The sequence below is a fragment of the Crinia signifera genome, chromosome 5 (assembly GCF_055691185.1).
Source record: "Crinia signifera chromosome 5, ASM5569118v1, whole genome shotgun sequence".
Taxonomy (NCBI): domain Eukaryota; kingdom Metazoa; phylum Chordata; class Amphibia; order Anura; family Myobatrachidae; genus Crinia; species Crinia signifera.
In genome coordinates this window covers 227,777,083-227,803,673 of record NC_139221.1, presented here as the reverse complement: position 1 = coordinate 227,803,673, position 26,591 = coordinate 227,777,083, and the positions used below count along the sequence as shown (strand labels likewise).

General features: G+C 42.8%; 1 protein-coding gene across 2 annotated transcripts in view; it reads right to left on the bottom strand.

Moving 5' to 3' along the window:
- Positions 1–1,915: 1,915 nt before the first annotated feature.
- Positions 1,916–26,591, bottom strand: part of MRPL3 (mitochondrial ribosomal protein L3) — a 109,534-nt gene continuing 84,858 nt past the window's right edge. For both annotated transcript variants that reach the window (XM_083188601.1, XM_083188602.1), the window contains exon 10: positions 1,916–2,310. In XM_083188601.1, the coding sequence (XP_083044727.1) occupies positions 2,161–2,310 (150 nt within the window). In that variant the 3' untranslated portion in view covers positions 1,916–2,160. The remainder of the gene's footprint in view (positions 2,311–26,591) is intronic.

Below are 26,591 nucleotides of genomic sequence, written 5' to 3'. Positions count from 1 at the left end.
GGACTGCCTCCAGCAAGTACTGTACAGTCACATGACAGAGTACATACTGTACATGATAAAGTTACATAGTTACTAATAACACTTGTTTTGTGTGGCTGAAAACATATGCTGCCTGTTAGGTTGAATAAAGTTAGGTTCATTAATTTCTGGAAACAGGGCAAGGAGAAAAAACTAATTCCTCTGCTACTATCTGGGTCAAGGTAATTAAATACACACATGAATTAACGAAGTACATTTCTGCATCCCAAAGCTGCAGTAATAAACAAAATAATAGCATATGGTAGCAGGGATCTGGCTCCACGTATCACTTATGCAGATCATGCATTGCAAACACAAAGCAGCAATCTTGGGTTTTGGGATAGTATCAGTTATGTATCTCCTGTTAGCATTTTACATGTTGCAGTTCATGAGAAATAATGTTAAATAGACCTTAGCCATAGAAGCCTTGCACTTGGTAGCAGGTCATTTCGAGTCACTTCTATATGGTGGTGGCAACTCGTCCTGAGTGGAACTAGTTAACATTTTTGATCTTAAGCTCATTAAAAAAAAAATAAAGTTGTTTTTCCATGAATGCAATCGTATTTATACCATATATTTTTGTACTAAGCAATATTGCAATGTTTTTAAGATTCTTATTTATGTTAGACAGGATTGTCCTAAAGGTGGTGATATTTTTCTTCCAAATTGGTTTTTGTATTGGATTAATTTGTCCGTGTACTACAGTATGTTTATTTATGTATGAGGTTTCCTATAAATATTCAGGCAAGCCGCTGCATTATACTGCTGTAATCCTGCTGATTATAGACTCAACTGCACAAAACTTTACAATATCTGGTTTCTGAGGCAATAGCGTTTACTAACACAAGTTTAATTTGACTGGCATCCGAGGCAATGGGTATTGAAGTTATCCTAAAGCTGGGTACGCCTGGAGCGATACATATACTGTTCAGTCATACGGCCGATCTATTGCAAACACGTCGGAGAGTATGAACCCCTGATATGTCTGTGACAGATGTTGTTAACAGACCGATCACATCAGGCCTGCAGCATAGCCAATGGCCAATATATCTATAGCTACATAAAAGGCACCCAGTTGTGATGTCAGGCAAGACACATCAGGACAATGATTTGTAAATGTGCATGCACTTATCAATCATTAGATCATTCGGCGGATCAGCCGATCCATTAACAAGGTGTGTACCCAGCTTTAGAGGATGCAGCTGTGATGCCAGATGCGAGACCTTTCTTACAGAAACCAGACAAATACAGTACTATGTGGCCATAAAGTGGGAGTAGCATTTGTATTCAGTTAGAACAGGGATGGGGAACAGTCGGCCCTCCAGCTGTTATTGAATTGCACATCCCAGCATGCCCTGCTACAGTTTTACTATTTGGCCATACTAAAACTGTTGCAGGGCATGCTGGGATGTGTAGTTCAACAACAGCTGGCGGACCGAAGGTTCCCCATCCCTGAGGTAGAATAATTTTGTCTCTAAAAAAGTACATTTCAGTAAGTTATCTTAGATGGGGAAAATGTAGTCATATATAGGTCTAGTGTCTGTGTGGCTCCGAAACGGTCATCTGTTGACAACAAGTGAAACTACATCTATTAGCTTTCAAAGAACTTTCTTCGAGTGGGCTTACCAGTTTCTCATATAAGTCTAGTAGATCTTGACACCATTTACTGATATGATTGTTATAAAGTAGATTCTATTGTGTAATGTTACCTTTATCGTTATGTTATTGGCATAAAGACAGACATTACTTCAATTGATCTAAACAACTCAGCAACATTGTAATTGTCTTGTGCATGAAAAGCAACCATCTGATTATAAAGTTTTAGTACAGATAGTAAATAAACCATTTGTTTAATTTTAGCACTTATTTTATAGTTTAATAGTGAAAAACACAAACCAATATCGAATAGTCTTTATTATATAAGATCATTGAAAAAGCAAAAGCTTCCATACTTTGTTGTCAATAGGTATCGGGGATCTACAAGATCCATACAATTATACTGCAGACTGCAATGTGGAAATCATTCTCCATGCACCTAATAAGGAAGCTTGTTATAACTGCAGCAGCCTACCATGCTAGGAACATGGTACACTTAAATTACTGTAAGTGACAACGCCTTTATGAATGGTGGTGGCAGAAAAACTAAGTGTATGTAACAGAGGGCTCATTGAACTGGAACATATCTTCATCGTAAAGGTCTTCTGGCAACTCTTCATCTCCATCAGCGAAATATGTAGGGAATGGGAGCTTCTCAAAACCTTTTTGTTTAACAGCAAGTTTTGTGTCTGTGATCTAGACAACAGAATGGAAAAGACAGATTTGTTATTAAAGCATTCCTATGGGAGAGCTCAAAGCAGTTTTCAAAGTATCCTCCTCCTTTATGGTATAGCTTAATCCCAACCACCCCCAAAAAAATTGCTTTAAATGCATTAAAGATGTCTGACACTTTTTAATCTGATTAAATTTGATATTTTTCCAATACAACAGTAAAATAATTTTCATACAGTAGGGACTACAGCTGTTGACCATCAGCACTTCTCTCCACGTATAGCAGGGAATCCAATACAGCAGTTTAGAACCAATATACAAGCAGTGTTGAATCAGGGAAAGAAACTACAAATCTAGTAAAAATAAATAAATAAAGAAAACTTAAAATTACAAGTATAATATGAGATATATATATATATATGGTACAGCTTACAGACAAGCAGTGGCACTCGACAGGAGTTTTCAAATAGTGTCAAAACAGTGGTTTATTGATCCCTAAACCACTGTTTTGACACTATTAGAAAACTCCTGTCGAGTGCCACTGCTTGTCTGTAAGCTGTACCCTGCAATCACCGCCGGAGGGCACCATGGTATGTTTCCAGTGAGGAAGAGTGCCAGGCTGAACGGCATCATATATATATACATACATACATACATACATACATATATATATATATATGGAAAATGCACAGGTGTATCAATCCAGCGCTAGTTTGCGATCCTCACAGCCAGCTAGCAATGGGTTAAGGCCAACCCTTTTCAAAGGTACACTAAGTCCCAATCCGGACTGCAGCTCACTCCGCAAGATTCCAGGACCCCAGGAATCAAACAACAATCTGCAGAAACATAACAACAGAGGAGCGCTCCATAGTGTAAAACTGATTTTTTAATAAGCATAAAATTGCTCCAGTGCAGTCTACCAGCCCACACCTGTTTTATTTCTGGTACGAGTCCACCTAGACTGCACCGGAGCAATTTTATGCTTATTAAAAAATCAGTTTTACACTATGGAGCGCTCCTCTGTTGTTATGTTTCTGTGTATATATATATATATATATATATATATATATATATACACACACACACACACACACACACACACACACATATATATATATATACACACACACACACACACACACACATATATATATATATATATATATATATATATACACACACACACACACACACACACATACATACATATATGGAAGGAAGGAGAGATAGATGTGCGCTCTGTCTATTACACCACTTTTGTTCATAAATGATCATACATTGGGTACATAAAATTTGTATTTATTCTAATTTTCTTTATAACGACAAAGTATCAATAAAAATAAGTTTGTACAAAATTCGATGCAGATTACAAATTCAATTACACTTTGTTCAAGTGAATAAAAACAGATCCAACTTCAACCACAGGGGTGCTCAACCACAGGGGTCTCTTCCACGCATGTGTGGTTAAAAAATACGATTGAGATAAAGTGTGCATCCAACTTCTGTGGGTGTGCATACAGTAGGGACTACAGCTGTTGACCATCAGCACTTCTCTCCACGTATAGCAGGGAATCCAATACAGCAGTTTAGAACCAATATACAAACGGTGTTGAATCAGGGAAAGAAACTACAAATCTAGTAAAAAAACTAAAATTACAAGTATAATATGGTATGTATAATTTATATATATATATATATATATATATATATATATATATATATATAGATATCTATATATATATATATAGATATCTATATATATATATATATATATATATATATAGATATATATATATATATATATATATATATATATCTATGTCTAGGGTCCGTGAATCTCCAAAACACTGCCATCTGCTGGCAGAGAGTGAAACTACATCTTTCTCACACGCACAAACACAGAAGCAGACTAGCTTTCAAAGCATTTGCTTCGAGCAGGCTTATTTTATATATATATATATATATATATATATATATATATATATATATATATATATATATATATATAAATAAATATAAAACCCTTTTACTGCGCCAGGAAACGTGTCTGTGGCAGCAACTCTATAAGTCCCCCCTGTTAGTGGGGGAAGAGAGAACAGAATACACAAAGGGAATTTGGTACTTGTGAGTTATCCGGGCTGCCGATTTTTTCATCGCGCCCAAAATCGTGGGCATCGCGTCGGTCGTGGCCGTTATAAGGAGCCGCGACGCGATGCCCACGATTTCCTATAGACAGTAATGTTAAAAGACACGATGGACCCGATTTCCGACACGATTTCCCATAGACAGTAATGTTAAAAGACGCGATGGACCCGATTTCCCATAGACAGCAATGTTAAAATAAAATTACAATGTGAAATTGGCCAATATGTTTTTAAAAAAAATGTTTCATGGCCCCCCACCACCGTTAACGCCACCCCGCTATTGACGCCAACCCGAAGCGTGGCGAGCGCAGCGAGGCCGCGAGGGGCGGCGGTACGCATCCTCTGACCTTTTCATGCCCTACTATCCACTAGGGCGTGGAGTGAGAATAGAATAGTGTGGCGACGCAGCGAGCCACCGAGCCCCGCGAGGGGACGCGGACACCTTCACAGGTATCCGCGTGCCCTTGCGGGCTTCACAGGTGTCCGCGTCCGCTCGCCACGCTTCGGGCTCGGTGGCTCGCTGCGCTCGCCACACTATTCTATTCTCACTCCACGCCCTAGTGGATAGTAGGGCATGAAAAGGTCGGAGGACGCGTACCGCTGCGCTCGCCACGCTTCGGGCTGGCGTCAATAGCGGGGTGGCGTTAACGGTGGTGGGGGGCCATGAAACATTTTTTTTAAAAACATATTGCCCAATTTCACATTGTAATTTTATTTTAACATTGCTGTCTATGGGAAATCGGGTCCATCGCGTCTTTTAACATTACTGTCTATGGGAAATCGGGTCCATCGTGTCTTTTAACATTACTGTCTATGGGAAATCGTGGGCATCGCGTCGTGGCCCCTTATAACGGCCACGACCGACGCGATGCCCCCGATTTGGAGCTAAATCGTGGGCATCGCGTCGGTCGGGTGTCCTTAAGTTAACCAAACTTAAGGACAAAATCGGCAGCCCGGATAACTCACAAGTACCGGGAATTTACAGTGCGCCTCCTCGTGCAGAATTAGAGCATTATTTCATCCAATAATTAATGTAGAGTCAGATAGCAGTCATCACAATAACCTGCCGCGTTTTGTCACTCGGACTTCATCAGGGGTGTAAAACAGACTCGATAAAGAATGCTTCAAATTAAAATGCAACGGTAGATCTGGTTCCTCTAAGGTTCCTCAACCAACCAGATTTTAAATTAGCTGGCTCCAACTCCAATGGAGAATGGGGAAAAAGCGGTATAATATGGGGAGAGGCTTGTCCATAAGTCCTCGCACAGCAAGGGAAATCTACTGTGCAATACCACTCCAATGACTGCAGTTTTTTAAACTATATATATATATATATATATATATATATATATATATATATATATATATATATATAAAGTCCAATATCTGCCGGCACTCCAAGTAGATAAATCACAACTTGCCCCCGGTGCCTCTAATGAGATAAACACCAATCCAAATCCTCTCGGACAAATGGCACTCAGGAGACGGTTTCATGCAAATAAAAACAGGTTGTATTGAATGGGGACGTTTCGGGGTATGAGCCCCTTCCTCAGCCCACTCCTACAGCAATGAACACATACAAAAGACACATTTTTATACTCACAAACCCACGGAGCCTCGCGCGCTGCTGGAGACACGGAGTCGCCGCCCGGAAGTCATCACGCAGCACTTCCGTCTCAGGGCGCCTGGCTAGCGTTGCTAGGCAACGTCTAGTTTGCGTTCCAGGAACCAGGAAGTAGGCTGCCGCTTGAAATTCGTGCTGGATCACTCACATTAGACCAGACAGAGCGGGCACCCGGGGCTGAAAAACATCAATAAACACGTTTAGACATAACAGCACACAAATGGAACATAACATATATCTAAAAAGGAGTCAATCTGCCGCTGTTGTGCAAATCAGGACACGGAGGGGGCAATGCCGATAGTGTGTCCGACCGCATAGAGCATAGATGATATTTTCGCTCATATGCCGCCCCGCCACACATCACGCAGTTTCCCTAACCGATTGCCATACATCTGCATCAATGCAGCAGCAGGTCATACTCCTTAGTGAGCAGGTGATACATAAAAAAATTACATAATTAAACCTTATCACACAGAGAAAAGATTGGAAACAATGGAATTACATGAGACTATTCCAATTAATCTTTTCATTCAAACCATTGGGAGAGATGGTATTCAAGCGAAAAATCCATTCGGATTCTTTAATTAATAGCTTTTTGGCTCTATTGCCACCTCTAAGTGAATCAGGGACACCATCGATGATAAAATGTTTGAAATCACCGATGGTGTGCCCCATGGCCTTAAAATGGCGAGCCACCGGCTGGTCAACCACCTTCCCTCGCAGAGAGAGGTTGATCGCTGACCGGTGGAGCGCCATCCTGTCGCGGAAGGGACGTATGGTTTGGCCTATGTAGAAAAGGCCACAGGGGCAAACTATGGCATATACCACGTGTGTGGTTTTACAGGTAAAGACAGATCTAATTTGAAACCTTTTTGAAGAATGGGGATGTTTAAAGTCTTTACAACTAACCATGTGTTTACACGTCTCACAGGACCAACAGCTATAGCAGCCTGGGGGTTTAACGTAAGTATTAGGTGGCTTGGGGATACCCATCCCAGTAACATCAGTTTTCACCAACCTATCTCTAAGGTTGGGTCCTCTGCGAAAGGCAGCCATTGGTCTGATGTTTTTGAAAACAGGGAGGTCAGGGTCAGTTTTTACAATAGGCCACAAAGCATTTGTAGCATGCCTAATGATGGGACTGGCAACCGAGAATGTAGTGGACCATGGGAGTATCGATGTAGTATCTCGTTGTTTTGGTCTTAGCAATTGAGATCTGGACATACTCATGACTTGCTGCTTTTGCTGAAGCAACACCGTAAGGTCATAGCCTCTGGCAATAAATTTCTCGATGAGGGCATCAAGTTTTACTTCAACCTTACCAGAGTCACTCATGATCCGTTTAATTCTGATCATTTGTGACAATGGCAGCCCTCTTTTAAGGGCAGGGGGATGATGGCTGGATGCCATCAGAAAGCTGTTGCGCTCCACATCCTTAAGATAAACGTCTGTATGAATAGTATTATTACAGATAGTTACACTTACATCTAAGAAGTTGGCCAAAGTGGCACTCCAAGTCGCTGTATATTTGATTGGGGATTCATTAGCATTAATATCAAGCAACAAAGCAGATAATGAATCTTCACCACCCGTCCACAAGACAAAGATATCGTCTATGTAGCGGGTGTATAGACGTAAGTGTTGGTTAACCTCTGGTTTATCAAAGAAAGTAGTTTGTTCCTGGCTAAACATAAATATATTAGCAAAGGATGGAGCCACCGCCGACCCCATGGCACATCCCCTTTGTTGCAAATAGTATGCCCCATCGTACAAAAAATAATTGCGCTTTAAAGTCAGCACAATTAGTTCCATGAATAAGTCATGGTCAAGCAAGGACGGGTCCAAATATTCAGTAATAAATGCCCTGACTGCCTCTATACCCCCATCGTGTGGGATGGAGGTATAGAGGCTACAGACATCTAAGCACACCATTAAGGTCCCCTCTGGTAATGTACCTATACCATCCAACAAATGAAGAAAACTAGTAGTGTCCTTCAGAAATGTACGTTTCAAGGGTAACAAAGGCTGCAATAGAAAGTCCAGCAGCTTAGCCACCGGCTGGTATAGAGAGTCCCGGGCCGCTATAATGGGTCGTCCTGGAGGGTGTGCTGCATTCTTGTGGACTTTGGGCAATGAGTATAGAACAGGGACAACTGGCCATTCATTGTACAGGGATTTCAGTAATTTGGGCGAAATTTTACCATCCCTCATAGCGGTATTCAAGATGTCATGTAATTCACGCTTATATAGGGATGTCGGGTCATTGGGCAATTTTTTATATACCGCCGTCTCGGCCAGCTGACTATATAATTCTTGACGGTAGTCTGTCAAGTTCTGGACCACAATAGCTCCGCCCTTGTCGGCGGGCCTAATGATGATATCTTCGTATGTGCCCAGTTGACTAAGGGCTTGAGACTCGGCTGGTGACAAATTTTTCTTAAATTTTGCTGGTGCCCCTGTGTATTTAGTGACCGAATCGTCCAACAATCTCCCATAAGTACGCAGGGCCGCATTGTTTGAAACAGGATCAAAAGTTGATGTAGGGTAACTCATCATAAATTTGTCCAAAGGACCCACAGACATAGCATCAGGTTTGGTCTGAAAATGCTCTTTCAGGCGCAGTTTGCGCATCAACTTATGTTGATCACACTTCCAACTAAAGGGATCGTGGAGGTTGGTGGGAACAAAAGTCAATCCTTTACTTAAAACATTCAATTCAGTGTCAGTCAACTTACGGTTAGACAAATTCATTATAGCGGTCTCTTGTCGACAGCTCTGGATGGATTTCGCCTTATTTCGTTTATTCTGGCGCCCCCTACGGGTGGGCGCCTTCTGTTGGTATTTCCAGATGTCCCGGAAGCCTGGCCTAAAGGGACATCCTGGGAGCTGATGGCATCATCCGAGTCAGAAATCATGAAATCGCTGTCGTTGTTCGCTGCAGCAGTATCACGTTGTGACCGATTCTTCTGGCCTCTTTTGGTCCAAGGGCGACGTCTCATCTCGTCTCGTGGTTGGCGTTGGTTTGTACCTGCTAGCCAACCATACACCCTATTTTCCTCGTAGTCGGCTTCAACGGTACGCTGCTTGTTGAATTTGAATTTGAGTAAATCGTTTTTATAAGTGAGACATTGAAGTTCAAGCTTCTCAATCCATGCTGCATTTGCGGGATCACATAGCATGGAGTTATGTTCCTTTAAAAGCTCTCCAATTTTGTTCTTAGTGACCTGTAGTTCCCGACCGGCCTCCTCGATCACTAGGACCATGAGGTCTAGTGAACAATGATTAAGAATCCCGATCCATTTCTTGACAAAATCGGGATTATGTCTCCCAATGGTCGGGGTGTTGCGCACTCTGAATCCCCTCGGAATGTGCTTACTCCGGAAATAATCGGACAGTGATGTCCCATGGAGGAGAAAGTCTGTTTCACGTCTTCTCAGGCGGAACAGCTGATGGTAAATCTCTTCCATGTTAAATGAGGGATTTGCTGTAGTATCATCGTGTGCAAACAGAATGTTTCCAATTTCGACTGTGGAAAACGTGAAAGTATCACATGCAGGAATATTAAGAGTACGACAGCCAGCCATATCGTTAGTCACAGTTCCACTAGCATTATCCATGGTGGTGGTATAATGTAACGGCCAGTTCAACTTACGGCAGGTCGTATAAAAAGGTCCTGTAGGTCTTCAAGCCAACAATAATGCAAGTATAGCTGAATTTTATATAAGGGGTGCCTTGCAACCGATGCTGGTAGAAACCAGCACAACAAATAAAGTCCAATATCTGCCGGCACTCCAAGTAGATAAATCACAACTTGCCCCCGGTGCCTCTAATGAGATAAACACCAATCCAAATCCTCTCGGACAAATGGCACTCAGGAGACGGTTTCATGCAAATAAAAACAGGTTGTATTGAATGGGGACGTTTCGGGGTATGAGCCCCTTCCTCAGCCCACTCCTACAGCAATGAACACATACAAAAGACACATTTTTATACTCACAAACCCACGGAGCCTCGCGCGCTGCTGGAGACACGGAGTCGCCGCCCGGAAGTCATCACGCAGCACTTCCGTCTCAGGGCGCCTGGCTAGCGTTGCTAGGCAACGTCTAGTTTGCGTTCCAGGAACCAGGAAGTAGGCTGCCGCTTGAAATTCGTGCTGGATCACTCACATTAGACCAGACAGAGCGGGCACCCGGGGCTGAAAAACATCAATAAACACGTTTAGACATAACAGCACACAATAATGTGGATAATGCTAGTGGAACTGTGACTAACGATATGGCTGGCTGTCGTACTCTTAATATTCCTGCATGTGATACTTTCACGTTTTCCACAGTCGAAATTGGAAACATTCTGTTTGCACACGATGATACTACAGCAAATCCCTCATTTAACATGGAAGAGATTTACCATCAGCTGTTCCGCCTGAGAAGACGTGAAACAGACTTTCTCCTCCATGGGACATCACTGTCCGATTATTTCCGGAGTAAGCACATTCCGAGGGGATTCAGAGTGCGCAACACCCCGACCATTGGGAGACATAATCCCGATTTTGTCAAGAAATGGATCGGGATTCTTAATCATTGTTCACTAGACCTCATGGTCCTAGTGATCGAGGAGGCCGGTCGGGAACTACAGGTCACTAAGAACAAAATTGGAGAGCTTTTAAAGGAACATAACTCCATGCTATGTGATCCCGCAAATGCAGCATGGATTGAGAAGCTTGAACTTCAATGTCTCACTTATAAAAACGATTTACTCAAATTCAAATTCAACAAGCAGCGTACCGTTGAAGCCGACTACGAGGAAAATAGGGTGTATGGTTGGCTAGCAGGTACAAACCAACGCCAACCACGAGACGAGATGAGACGTCGCCCTTGGACCAAAAGAGGCCAGAAGAATCGGTCACAACGTGATACTGCTGCAGCGAACAACGACAGCGATTTCATGATTTCTGACTCGGATGATGCCATCAGCTCCCAGGATGTCCCTTTAGGCCAGGCTTCCGGGACATCTGGAAATACCAACAGAAGGCGCCCACCCGTAGGGGGCGCCAGAATAAACGAAATAAGGCGAAATCCATCCAGAGCTGTCGACAAGAGACCGCTATAATGAATTTGTCTAACCGTAAGTTGACTGACACTGAATTGAATGTTTTAAGTAAAGGATTGACTTTTGTTCCCACCAACCTCCACGATCCCTTTAGTTGGAAGTGTGATCAACATAAGTTGATGCGCAAACTGCGCCTGAAAGAGCATTTTCAGACCAAACCTGATGCTATGTCTGTGGGTCCTTTGGACAAATTTATGATGAGTTACCCTACATCAACTTTTGATCCTGTTTCAAACAATGCGGCCCTGCGTACTTATGGGAGATTGTTGGACGATTCGGTCACTAAATACACAGGGGCACCAGCAAAATTTAAGAAAAATTTGTCACCAGCCGAGTCTCAAGCCCTTAGTCAACTGGGCACATACGAAGATATCATCATTAGGCCCGCCGACAAGGGCGGAGCTATTGTGGTCCAGAACTTGACAGACTACCGTCAAGAATTATATAGTCAGCTGGCCGAGACGGCGGTATATAAAAAATTGCCCAATGACCCGACATCCCTATATAAGCGTGAATTACATGACATCTTGAATACCGCTATGAGGGATGGTAAAATTTCGCCCAAATTACTGAAATCCCTGTACAATGAATGGCCAGTTGTCCCTGTTCTATACTCATTGCCCAAAGTCCACAAGAATGCAGCACACCCTCCAGGACGACCCATTATAGCGGCCCGGGACTCTCTATACCAGCCGGTGGCTAAGCTGCTGGACTTTCTATTGCAGCCTTTGTTACCCTTGAAACGTACATTTCTGAAGGACACTACTAGTTTTCTTCATTTGTTGGATGGTATAGGTACATTACCAGAGGGGACCTTAATGGTGTGCTTAGATGTCTGTAGCCTCTATACCTCCATCCCACACGATGGGGGTATAGAGGCAGTCAGGGCATTTATTACTGAATATTTGGACCCGTCCTTGCTTGACCATGACTTATTCATGGAACTAATTGTGCTGACTTTAAAGCGCAATTATTTTTTGTACGATGGGGCATACTATTTGCAACAAAGGGGATGTGCCATGGGGTCGGCGGTGGCTCCATCCTTTGCTAATATATTTATGTTTAGCCAGGAACAAACTACTTTCTTTGATAAACCAGAGGTTAACCAACACTTACGTCTATACACCCGCTACATAGACGATATCTTTGTCTTGTGGACGGGTGGTGAAGATTCATTATCTGCTTTGTTGCTTGATATTAATGCTAATGAATCCCCAATCAAATATACAGCGACTTGGAGTGCCACTTTGGCCAACTTCTTAGATGTAAGTGTAACTATCTGTAATAATACTATTCATACAGACGTTTATCTTAAGGATGTGGAGCGCAACAGCTTTCTGATGGCATCCAGCCATCATCCCCCTGCCCTTAAAAGAGGGCTGCCATTGTCACAAATGATCAGAATTAAACGGATCATGAGTGACTCTGGTAAGGTTGAAGTAAAACTTGATGCCCTCATCGAGAAATTTATTGCCAGAGGCTATGACCTTACGGTGTTGCTTCAGCAAAAGCAGCAAGTCATGAGTATGTCCAGATCTCAATTGCTAAGACCAAAACAACGAGATACTACATCGATACTCCCATGGTCCACTACATTCTCGGTTGCCAGTCCCATCATTAGGCATGCTACAAATGCTTTGTGGCCTATTGTAAAAACTGACCCTGACCTCCCTGTTTTCAAAAACATCAGACCAATGGCTGCCTTTCGCAGAGGACCCAACCTTAGAGATAGGTTGGTGAAAACTGATGTTACTGGGATGGGTATCCCCAAGCCACCTAATACTTACGTTAAACCCCCAGGCTGCTATAGCTGTTGGTCCTGTGAGACGTGTAAACACATGGTTAGTTGTAAAGACTTTAAACATCCCCATTCTTCAAAAAGGTTTCAAATTAGATCTGTCTTTACCTGTAAAACCACACACGTGGTATATGCCATAGTTTGCCCCTGTGGCCTTTTCTACATAGGCCAAACCATACGTCCCTTCCGCGACAGGATGGCGCTCCACCGGTCAGCGATCAACCTCTCTCTGCGAGGGAAGGTGGTTGACCAGCCGGTGGCTCGCCATTTTAAGGCCATGGGGCACACCATCGGTGATTTCAAACATTTTATCATCGATGGTGTCCCTGATTCACTTAGAGGTGGCAATAGAGCCAAAAAGCTATTAATTAAAGAATCCGAATGGATTTTTCGCTTGAATACCATCTCTCCCAATGGTTTGAATGAAAAGATTAATTGGAATAGTCTCATGTAATTCCATTGTTTCCAATCTTTTCTCTGTGTGATAAGGTTTAATTATGTAATTTTTTTATGTATCACCTGCTCACTAAGGAGTATGACCTGCTGCTGCATTGATGCAGATGTATGGCAATCGGTTAGGGAAACTGCGTGATGTGTGGCGGGGCGGCATATGAGCGAAAATATCATCTATGCTCTATGCGGTCGGACACACTATCGGCATTGCCCCCTCCGTGTCCTGATTTGCACAACAGCGGCAGATTGACTCCTTTTTAGATATATGTTATGTTCCATTTGTGTGCTGTTATGTCTAAACGTGTTTATTGATGTTTTTCAGCCCCGGGTGCCCGCTCTGTCTGGTCTAATGTGAGTGATCCAGCACGAATTTCAAGCGGCAGCCTACTTCCTGGTTCCTGGAACGCAAACTAGACGTTGCCTAGCAACGCTAGCCAGGCGCCCTGAGACGGAAGTGCTGCGTGATGACTTCCGGGCGGCGACTCCGTGTCTCCAGCAGCGCGCGAGGCTCCGTGGGTTTGTGAGTATAAAAATGTGTCTTTTGTATGTGTTCATTGCTGTAGGAGTGGGCTGAGGAAGGGGCTCATACCCCGAAACGTCCCCATTCAATACAACCTGTTTTTATTTGCATGAAACCGTCTCCTGAGTGCCATTTGTCCGAGAGGATTTGGATTGGTATATATATATATATATATATATATATATATATACACACACACACACACACACACACACACACACACAAACACACACCTGTGTCACACTGCATTGCAGACAGCCGAAACTTAATTTGTATTCAAGGTCACACATCTTTGACTATAGGAGACCAAGGCTTTCTGCTCAATACTTTAAGCAGGATTACTTTTACACCTAGATTCTCTTCTGGGTATTTCCTCAGCTTCACAATTCCTTTATTGTATTTCCCAATGCTTAGATTCTGAATCCATGCCCTAGGGATCATTTTTAGAAGCTTTTGGTTTCTTTTAGCAAGAATTGCTAATGTATTATTTCAGTCACTGCAGTTCTACAGATGTTACAGAAATCCTACAATAAAAGCTGAACATAATTTATCATAAGACTTGTAAACAAGAAGCTTCTTGGGAAAATATAATGGATTTTGAAATGTGTTTGTACTGTACTTAAGCACATAATATTTACAAAACAAAACAACAAATTTCATGTATGTTAACACTTCTATAGCAAATCTTTCGGAGACATAGGGGGAGATTGAATTAGACACCAGGTTTCATGAATACTATACACCAGTGGTGTCAAACTCATGGCCCTCCAGCTGTTGTGAAACTACACATCCCAGCATGCCCTGCCAAAGATTTCATACAATGGACTGCTAAAACTGTGGCAGGGCATGCTAGGACATGTAGTTCCACAACAGCTGGAGGGCCATGAGCTTGATACCACCGCTATACACTGATGTGCCAAAAATTCATGGGATAGCAGTAAAGGTAATGGTAGGTGGCGCCACCATGCTCTTACATTTTGGAAAAGGCCAGACCTGTATCTGTTGTAATCTGACAACTTGTGAGTCAGCCTGAAAACCTTTTAGGCTGCCCATGGCAAGTGGGTGCCGGACAGTTTCCCGACACCGGCTATTCTCCCACCATCCCCGCAGCGTGGCGAGCGCAGCCAGCCTGCAAGGGGCTTTGTTGCCCTTGCCCCGCTGTCCGAGTCTGGCCAGTCGGGATCCCGACGTAGGGACTATATACCACACCCTGTCAAGTTGATATGAAATATAATTCGAATGCTGCAAGATAGTGTGTACCCGATGGACGGGACATTCCATTTCCGATGTTGTGTGTACATTTGACATTGCTAGTTCTAAGGTGTCATGTGTGAATCAGGAATACCTCATGGAAGGCCATTGCAGTGGCTGTAGGTGCTAAAATTTGGAACCCTACGGTAACTTTTGCTCCCGAATTAAAATTTTTTAATTAAATTACCTGATCTGTCTCACATTTCCCCTGGATTTTGGAATATTTTTTTCCCTCATACTTAACTGGTCCCCCTGGCGGTGCCCCAGCGTCCACAGCAGCCTTCGTAATCCTCTTCAGCAGCATCTCCGGTCCCAGGGGTGCATTGCATGATTGCGCTGGTAACATCATCGGTGCGCCCACGCAATGCATACTTGGGACCGCTGAAGAGGACTCCTATGGCCACCGTGGACACCGGGGGACGAGGTAAGAATTAAAAAAAAAGAGGCGGACGGGGAAAACAAAACAAACACCCCCTGAAATAATCTGAAAAACCACGGTTTTCGGAATATACTGATAAGGGAGAATCAACCTGTAACTCAATTTTTTTAGGTGCTTGACAAAGGCATACATTACGGCCACAAAAAAAATAAAATTAGCATGATACTCTGTCTTATGGTGGAGGGGAAAAAAAATCATCAAGTGGACATTCAATTAGTTGTACCGCATACATAATTAACAAAAAAACAATGTCATTTCAAATTGTTAACATAACCCCACTCGCTATGTGTCGGGCACACTATTTTATTCTCCCACCACGCCCTAGTGGATGGTAGAGCATGAAATACCGTCTGTCGGCACATGTTGGCTAAAAAAAACGGTGAAAAACTGTCTACCTTTTCACTGTCGACCTAGACAATGTCGAACTAACAACCAGTCGAACTAATGATCTTTCGACCTAGAACCATGTCTACCGTTTCCTATGTCGACCTAGACCCATGTCGACCTTATCCCATGTCGACCTAATAACTGTCGACCATATTGCTGTAGACCAAATGAGCGCATCCCAGTAATTTAGATCTTTGTTAAGCAGCTTAAAAATGGGATATCTAATGTCAATTTAAATTAAGCAGGTAAGTCATAAAAATGTATTTGGTTTGGAAGGAAAAGTTACCTTAGGAGTCCAAATTTCATGATGATTCCTTAACACCCCTGATACTTCTAATAAACTGGATAAAGTAGCTGCAAGTAGTACTTAAATGTAATACCTTTTAAAATCAATATTTAATATTTAACATATGGTCAGTCAAGATATTTGGCAGAAATTTTTCTGACATCCTCTCTTAGCTAAAAAAAATTACATAATACTCTGAGACGGGTGGTGGACACATCTGGTTGAACTGACATAACCCAAGGCTGAAGTGGCCCACAGTGGTACAGGAGAAATCCCTGGTGGACCCCACCCCATTCTCTAATGTCAAGACTGTTGCACTCATATTATACATTGCTATTATATTAGAGCATCAATTACACAGTCTCTTATGGTTGGCCAAACCTCTGGGTACTGCTCACACCCCCTCTGGTAACGGGCCACACCGCTTTAACATGGGTCCCTATCACTAGATAGTTCTGGTGGGCCCTTTATGCCCCAGTCAGACACTGCTTATAAATATACAATCGAGATTGGAGTGCTAAAATTATGACCACATTAACACTATTTACATTAATATAAAAATATTGAATACAGTAAAAATCCTGTATGAAAACCATTCCCAGGTTACAATAGCAAAATCTTTTTAGAACTCATCTATGGCTTCATTCCAAGTAATTGATTCTAAAAGAAAACTGCACTGAATCACCCCTATAGCGTACCTTCAACCCTGAGGCTTTCTAATGGAGAACAGGAACTGTAACAGTACTTTGTAAAGAGAACACAATGTGAACCGTTCCCTAGTCATGCTGAAAGAGATCATGAATTTATAACTGGAAAATATTGCTGCATTGTGCTAGATCAAGCACACAAATATATATATATATATATATATATATATATATATATATATATATATATATATATATATATATATATACACACACACACACACACAAGAAAGAAGTGTATGCACAGATACAAACACAAAACAACCTCAGCTGAATACAGTACGTACATTTCCTACAATTATATACTATTTACCTTACCTACTCAACTTTTAATCACCTTTAGAGATACAGGTTGAGCATCCCTTTTTTATTTATTTTTTGCTAAAAGTACTACTGGGGACATCTGTTAACAGCACTTCTCAGGACAGGATAAGTAACTGGCATTAAATATGTGCAAGAGAATGATTGCTTGGCATTTAAATTCAGTATCTGAGATAATACACAAACTTTGTTTCATGTTTTGAAACCTTGTTTTATGCACATATAAAATATAAATGTGTATGTCATGTGTTTGATGTGTGTGTACAACAGAAATACGAAATAATCTGTTATCCAAAATGTTTCTGGTCCAGAGCAATTTGGATAAGGGATACTAAACCTGTATTTCAAAGTATACAGAACTGATAATTTAGCCATCCATCTTTTATTCTATAATAGTATTTCTTTAGATTATTAAATGCACACACAAGATGTTGGCCAATCTTGTCTAAGCAAGTCGTTGGCCAATCTTGTCTAAGCAATTCCCTCTAAAACATATAGCTATGCCTAACTACATAGTGACACTATACAGTTACTGTATACAAGCAGCGCATGCAATTTGTATACTATTGTATGGAAAACCTCAGTGAGTTTCACTTCATACAATGGAAACCGATTCCATTGTAACAACTGTTTAGATGCGGAAAGCAACACTGGCCCTGGTGTAACAGGATAAACTTTTTTTTTTTTTTAAACAAATACAAAATAATAATGAAACCCAACAAAAAGCATAATTAAACCATTTTGTCTCAAAATGTTCTAAAAGATGCCCCTTGACTACTCAGAGGTTAATGGTGCCATAATGGTGGTATGGGTAATGGTATCTCGCAAGTTGCCACACAGAATTACCACAAAATAGTAACAATCCCTTATACAAAAAAAATACAACAAAACCCATACTTTAACAATAAAATTAAGCTGAACATAGTAAACACTAATAAGCCCATAAAAAACACATCCATGTAAATGTTTGCATTCATAAACTGCAGTCCAAGCACTGACGGTGCTTTCCCCCTACCCATGAAAGCCTCCTGATAAATACATGATCATTCAGGAAGTATATTTATTCTTAGAATACTGCTTTTCCACCAAAATCTGGATGAGACCTGGGATTTTTTACCCAAGATTTCATTGGGTCTCACTCTCGAATGTCTCCGTTTCCACTGCACTGTATTGTCATGTATTCTCAGCCTGAAAACAGCCTCTCCCAGCATCTCCTTGGGACATCAGTTGCCAGAGCCCAGGAGGGACCATTCCCGGGTAAGAGACGTTTCTGCTGCAGCTCCCTGCTGAAAACCCTTCTTGTGACCAGGGTAAAAATCCCGGGTCACTTTACCACAGGTTTTCGAATTGTAGATATTTATAATGACAAAAATCCTGGGTAGATGCGCATTCATGTGAAAAAAAACAACCAGGATTTTCATGTCAGTTAAAAAGGGGCATCACTTCTACCAGAAAACAGTTGCAGAACAAGAAATAGCAGATAAGTCAACATTTTTGGGAACTTTTCTGCAGCAAAGACAATAAAAAGAAAAATTTTAATTGGTTTTAAAAAAGGATCTTAAAATCACTTGCTTGTCGTGGTCACATCCAATTGCTAAGCAGTTTTTGGGGAAAAATATTAGCCAGTTAAGTGGTAAAGAATACATTCTAAACCTGCACTTTTAGCTCCATTATTTTATTTCTGTATCAACTTGTACTATACAACTCTCAGAACATTAAAAAGTTGAACATTCCTGTAGAAATTATTTGTATTCATCAGCTGTAATTATTAGTGTAGGATCAAAGTGGGAACCTGTACAAAAGCAGCACGTTCTTTAGTACTATTAACATCACGAGAAACCACCTGCTTCATCTCTCATAGCAGGCACCACATAGAACCTGCACCAACTGCCACAGCACAGGGAAAGCGCTTTCACAGCTGCCAGGAAACAGCTTGTGCAATCTTACATCTATACACTTCTGTAAGGCCAGGAGCCATTATCCGCTTGTGTGGACTACATCATATGTGTGTGTATTCAGCTAAAGTTTCTTCCACACCTGACAGAAAGAAATTAGGACATGATGCATAGAATAAACCAACAAAAATGTGTATTTCCTTTGTATCCCCTCCAATGTAGTAGACTACAGATCGGTCGATTAAGACCGCACCCCCAGTGGTCCCCCACCAATGACTGCACTATTGGGACATGGGGTATTACTGTGATTGAAGGTGCTACAGCACCCATCTAATAAGGATAGTTCGTAACATTAACAAGCTCAGTAGGTGTGTCTCAAAAGGAATGTATGACCTCACTTAACGCAGCATTACCTACTGATCCATACGCTGAGTTTTCACAATATCGCACCTAGGAGCGTAACTAGACCTGCCTGGGCTCCAGGGGGGGGGGGGGGGGATTCCCTCCATCGCCATGCCAGTTTTGGTATTCCGACTACCAGCATCGCCGCCACTGGCTATCTTGCTTCCCTATGTTAGTCATGTGTAGCTGAATTTAGTAAGTGGGGTGAGAGTCAGGTGAGGGCAGTTAGCTGTTATTGTCTATACTGCAAGATTATAATTATATATATTTATATATCTATATATATATATCTATATATCTATAAATATATCTATATATATATCTATATATATATCTATATATATATATATATATATCTATATACACACATATATTATTTGCAGTAAGCAAAAAAAATAATGTTTTATAAATGGGCTTACTCTTATGCTGCTTTCAGACCGCATAACTGGCTTTGACCCTGTATTTGGAAACGTTTCCAAAAACGGGTCTGCCAGATAAAACCCCTTTCACACCGCAGCACTTAAACGGTATATTACCGTTTAAGTGCCGATTTTTTGACACTGGCAGACCCGTTTTTGGAAACTTTCCAAATACAGGGTCAAAGCCAGTGCAGCCTTCAGCCCTCCCCTCCGTGCAGCTTCCCCCCCCCCCCCCTCGCGCGTGTCGACCGAGAGCATGTCGACGCCCCCACGCATGTCAACGCCCCCACCCCCCCGCGTGTCGCGCCCCCCCCCCCTGTCGACTTACCCCGTGCCGGTACCTCCGTTGTGGATCCCGGCACTGCAGCTCAGTATGCTCGGAAAGCACTTATGAAAAAAGTGTCTTCCAGAAAATGGCTGCCCCATAGGAAACCCTGTTTAAAAAAACTGTCTTTCGTATGGGGGCAGCCATTTTCTGAAAGACACTTTTTTCAGAAGTGCTTTCCGAGCATACTGAGCTGCAGTGCCGGGAACCACAACGGAGATACCGGCACGTGGTAAGTCGACACAGGGGGGCGCCGACACGGGGGGGGGGGGGGGGGGGGGGGGCGTCGACACGCGCGCGGGGGCTCCAGTGCTGTGAATACTTAATGAGCGCTCATTAAGTATTCACTGTGCTGAATTTAGGACCCAGCTCATTGGCTGGGTCCTAAATACCGTTTCAGAACCGATTTTGAGCCTAAAATACCGGTTCTGAAACGGGTAGGACCCTGCATTTTAACCGGTTAGAAAAAACGTTTTTTTCTAACCGGTTAAGTGGTCCTGCACCTTTCAGACCGCACACATTACCGTTTTAAAACGGTAAAAAAACGGCAATATACCGTTTTTAAAGTGCGGTCTGAAAGTGGCATATCTTATTGTTATACATGCAACAGTACCGTACCTTTTGTCAAGTAATAACCCTTACAATATGATTTGCTTAAGCTAACATTAAATAGCGTCAATTATTAGTCTATTAGCAGTGTAAAACCATTTTAAAAAGAAGAGATTATGAGAATACAAAGGAAACTTGGTTACACCCCACAAGTCAGTAACCCCTTATGTAAAAGATAAAATAAAAATGTATTTTAATCATAACAGTGTCTGCAGGGAGAACGTTCAGGGGTTAGGAAGCACATCGCACTAACAATACATGTTAGCAGGTCGGTTCTCATCTCAGAGACAGGAAAGTAAAATCAATTCATTATCTCTAACAAATGTCAAAGCTCAACAGACCACAGAATGGGGGGATGAGACATACATTCACTGTTTAAAGAATGAACACCAGATGAATTTTCTTCAAGTATGCGGTTTAGGATGCCAGGCAGATATTGTCATTAGAAATAGGAGTTGTGCACTCTGGCTCAGTAAGAGAAGGCTGTCAGGAGATTGGCAGCTTTGTATTCTTGCAGTGCGTCTGAATGCAACATTATAATCCTGCACATGTCACAACTTATATAGCTGAAATTCAAAACCTATAGGCTCTAGCAGTTCCTTTTAACTATTTTCCTCCCCAAAATCCATTGGTCGGATTTGCTGGAAAGAGCTCTAGTGCTTTCAGCACAGGGGTGCCTTTTCCTTTTAAAGGAAATGTGTACCTGTGCTGTACAGTCCAGGCTGTGCCACATTATAACAAAAGGGATCCAATGTTATGGGTTTCCCTCACGACCAGACCAATCAGCGACTAGTGATTATTTTAGCTCTTGCACAGAGGCAGCCAAGTCGTGTCGGTGCCCTGTGGTCACTCAGCTGCCAGAATTACATTTTTTTATCGATTAAGAACCAATGGGGAAATGTACTATAGTGACAATTATGCTGCTATAGCACTTACTACTTCAGCTTACCCAGGCAAAGCAGGTTCAGAATGGACTCCCCCCTCTGGCACCATCTCTAACATAAAAATCAGCTCCACTGCCCATGAGCAAGATCTCTCAGCTATTACAAACTCTCCCATGCGCAGCCTATAGCGCATTAGTGGCAGGTAATACCTGCCGATAAGTGAAAACTATAAGCAGCAGAAGTGTGCCTACCTTTTTTTTTTCTTTCTTTTTTTTTTTGTACAGCAAATAATTGATCTCCCCTCTGATGTTTCATGCCATGTTTCTTCATTATTATCCAAATAAACCATTCAATAAAACAATAAAGCACCCTCTTTGCCCCAGGAAAAAAACATATATAGAATTCTGTAACAGTACATTATGGCCTCTAATGCCCCTTTCAGACCGCACATATTAACCGTTATATTGCCGTTTTTTTACCGTTTCAAAACGGTAATATGTGCGGTCTGAAAGGTGCAGAGTGATTTTACCGTTTCCCAAAAAAGTTTTTTGTAAACGGTAAAAAAGCAGGGTCCTAGCCGTTTTAGACCCGTTTATTTGGTGTCTAGAACGGGTCTGAAACGGTATCCCCCCCCTCAGCGCAGGGAAGGGAATGATCGCGCTGGGGGGGGGGGGGGGTAGGGGGTCCCTGCAGTGTATATTATATCAGTGGCGGGCTCCCTACAGGGAGTGGGAACTAGTAGTTCTCACCACTGCCCTGTACACCCAGCGCCTCTGGTCGAGCAGTGTGGGATCCCTAGCAGCATCCCCCGCATCTCTTGGATACTTGTGTGCGGGGCACTGTGTCCTGCCCTGCCCGGAGTGAGAGTGGGGGCCGCTGCTACTGCTGGCGGCGCAATGGGAAGGGAAAGGCCGCTTCCGGGGGAGGGCAGTGAATTTTGTCCGGGGTACCGCTTTCCCAGTATTGCTTTCACACCACTAACCTGCTTTAGACCAGGTATTATTATGCGATGTGAAAGGGGTTAAACTTGCTCTGACCCGTTTTAAATAACTGGTCTAAGCAGGTTTTTCGGTGTGGAAGCAGCATAATCTGTACCCCTTAGGGCAGGCATTCCCAACCACGGTCCTCAAGGCTTCAGCACAGATGGTTTAACCCCTTCCCGACATTTGACGTACATTTACGTCATGGTCGGGAAGCACTTCCCGACACATGGCGTAAATGTACGTCATGGATTTAAACTGTCACCGCGTCTATAGACGCGGTGACAGTTTCAACATGTCTGCTGTCCCTGACAGCAGACATGTCCGTGCATGCCCAGGGGGGGCTGCGATGCCGCCCCCCCGTCGGCGATCGCTGTGATTGGCTGTTCAGTGTGAACAGCCATTCACAGCGTTTTCCTGTGTCACCGGCGAATAACGTTCGCCGGTGACACGGGATCAGAGGTGATTGGTGCTGTAAAGTACAGCACCAATCACCGCGGGGTGTAAGGGTGACACTGGTGTCACCCCACCTCACCCCGCCCGCCCCCAAAGGCCGTGATTGGTCCGTCGGACCGACGGACCAATCACAGCCAAGGAGGGGGATTTAAACTAACGGTGACTGCACTGCAGACGCCATTCCGGTCTGGAATAGCGTGCAGTGCGGTCACCGTGCCCACCTGCCGCCATATACTGACCAGAACCTTGCTCCATACTTACCTGATCGCTGCTTCATCACTGCTTGATCACTGCTTGATCTGTGCTTGTAGTGTGCTGGATGCTTCCTGGATCCTGTTGCTACTTGTGCCTTCCTGTGCTGTGAAATTGTGCTGCTGCAGTGTAATAGCTAGATAGAGAGATAGATAGAGAGAGATAGAGAGAGATAGAGAGAGATAGAGAGAGAGATAGTGTCAGAGAGTGCTATATTTTGTGCTGCTGCAGTGTGATATAGTTATAGATAGAGAGAGAGAGATAGAGAGAGATAGACAGAGAGAGAGATAGATAGAGAGGCCTAGTGACAGAGTGCTATATTTTGTGCTGCTGCAGTGTGATAGTTATAGAGAGATAGAGAGAGATAGAGAGAGAGAGATAGAGAGAGAGAGATAGAGAGAGATAGTGACAGATTGTGCTATATATTTTTTATATAACTGACTGCTGCCCCCTCCTTTTGTGCTGATCAGTATAAATTAACTGATCAGCAACTTTTTGGGGGCGCAGGTTTTTTTTTATATATAGATATACCTGTCAGTGCTGCTGCTGCAGTGTCATAGAGTGATAGATAGTGAGAGATAGAGAGATAGAGAGAGATAGTGACAGAGAGTGATAGAGAGTGCTAAATTTTGTGTCTGCTGCCCCCGCCTTTTGTGCTGATCACTATATCTGAGGTGATCAGCAACTTTTTTGGGGGTACAGAGGTTTTTTTTTTTTTTATATATACCTGTCAGTTGCACTGTCAGTTGCACCAAAGGTTGTGCACCTGCTGCACCTCACTGGTAATCAGTGTCGCATCACTGATCACCTTTTTTTTTTGTGTGTGTGCTGTGGGGTCTTTTTTTTATTTTTTTTTTACACACACTGTGATTTTGTGGGTGTCCTGTGGCCGCTGTGCGCTGATCAGTGACGTACATCACTGATCATCTTTTTCGGCACAGGGTTGATCTATTTTTTTTTTTTTTTTTATCAAATTCCTGTTGCCTTTGAGCGCTGTTCAGTGACAGACGTTACTGACCAACATCTGTGCTCAATTTTTGGCGCAGGACCTTTTTTTTTTTTTTTTTTTAACCCCTTCAATTTTTTTATTTTTAACCCCTTCATTTTTTTTTTTTTTTATTGGTATAAAGTATTTTTTTTTTTTCTGCACTACATACACACTACACACTACATACCCCCCGGGTTGAAATAAAGTTTGTACCCCCCCCTACACTATACACGTGTTGAAACATTTCACTACCAGTAACAAAAAAATAAAAATGGCATCCCAAATGTCCTCCCAAATGTCCTCCCAGTCATCCAGGAGAATGTATTCAGTGGAGGAGGCATATGCCATGCTTGCCTCTGACTCAGACACAGCCAGTGATGCAAGCGGGGAATTTGAAGGATTCGTCTTAAGCTCCTCTTCCTCCTCTGGTGATGAGGGACCCCCTCAAAGACGCCCCCGTAGAGCAGCTGAGACCCCCCCCCCAACAATTGATCTCGTATGGACCCCACCACCAGACAATTTTGAGCCCCAGGTTCCTGAGTTTTTGGCCATGCCAGGAATCCAATTTGATTCCACAGGTCTCAGAGAAATTGACTTTTTCAAATTATTTTTCTCTGATGATTTTATAAATTTAATGGTGGACCAAACTAATTTATATGCCCAGCAGTTTATTGCTCAAAACCCCACGTCATCATTTGCTAGGTGGACCCCTGTAGATGCAGTAGAGATGATGACGTTTTGGGGTCTGGTGTTTCATATGGGCATAGTAAAAAAGCCAGAAATTAGGCAATATTGGAGTACAGATGTTCTGTACAGTACTCCATTTTACCGTATGGCCATGACCCGGACTCGATTTGAGACAATTCTTAAATTTATACATTACACCGATAATGCACAGTGCCCACCCAGAGATGATCCCACCTTTGACCGGCTATTCAAAGTCAGGCCGGTCATTGATCATTTCAGTGCCAAATTTGAAGAGGTGTACATCCCTGAAAAATTTATTTGTATCGACGAGTCCCTTATACATTTTAAAGGAAGGGTTAAATTCCGCCAGTACCTTCCCAGTAAGAGGGCAAGGTATGGCATAAAAATGTATAAACTGTGTGAAAGCACCTCAGGGTACACCCACAGGTTTAGGGTTTATGAAGGGAAGGATTCAAGAATTGAACCGCCAGAATGCCCCCCCTCCCTCGTAGGTGTTAGTGGGAAAATTGTCTGGGATTTAGTGCACCCCTTCCTGGATAAAGGTTATCACCTCTATGTGGATAACTTTTACACTAGCATCCCCCTGTTTAAGACCCTTGGTTCAAGAGGTACAGCAGCTTGCGGTACTGTGCGCAAGAACCAAAGAGGCCTCCCAAAAACGCACATTGCCCAAGTAATGAGAAGGGGTGAAAGCAGGGGAATATGCAACGAAAATATGTTGTTGGTCAAATATAAGGACAAGAGGGATGTCCTTATAATGACAACAATTCACGGAGACAGTACCACCTCCGTCCCTGTACGAGGTACCAGTACCCACACCTCCAAACCTAATTGTATCCTGGACTACAATAGGTACATGGGCGGAGTGGATCTTTCAGATCAGGTACTGAAGCCGTACAGTGCCCTGCAGAAAACAAAAATCTGGTACAAGAAGGTGGCCGTGTATATCATCCAGATGGCACTGTATAACGCTTACGTGCTATTCCGTTCTACCGGCCAGAGGGGGACATTTATGCACTTTCAAGAGGAAGTCATAAAGGGCCTAATGTTTGGGAACCAGCAGGCAGAGGGCCCCAGTACTTCTAGTACTGGCCCCCGTATTGTACCAGGGCAGCATTTTCCTGATGAAATCCCCTCCACTGGAAAAAAGGGCAGGACACAAAAAAGGTGCAAAGTTTGCTATAAAAAGGGAATAAGAAAGCAAACTATTTTCCAGTGTGACACTTGCCCCGACAAACCCGGCCTATGTATAAAGGAGTGTTTTAAAATATACCACACATCTATGGAATATTAGGTTCATAATTTCACCGTGCTTCGGGGGTCTTGCTAATGCCACATAGCACCCATC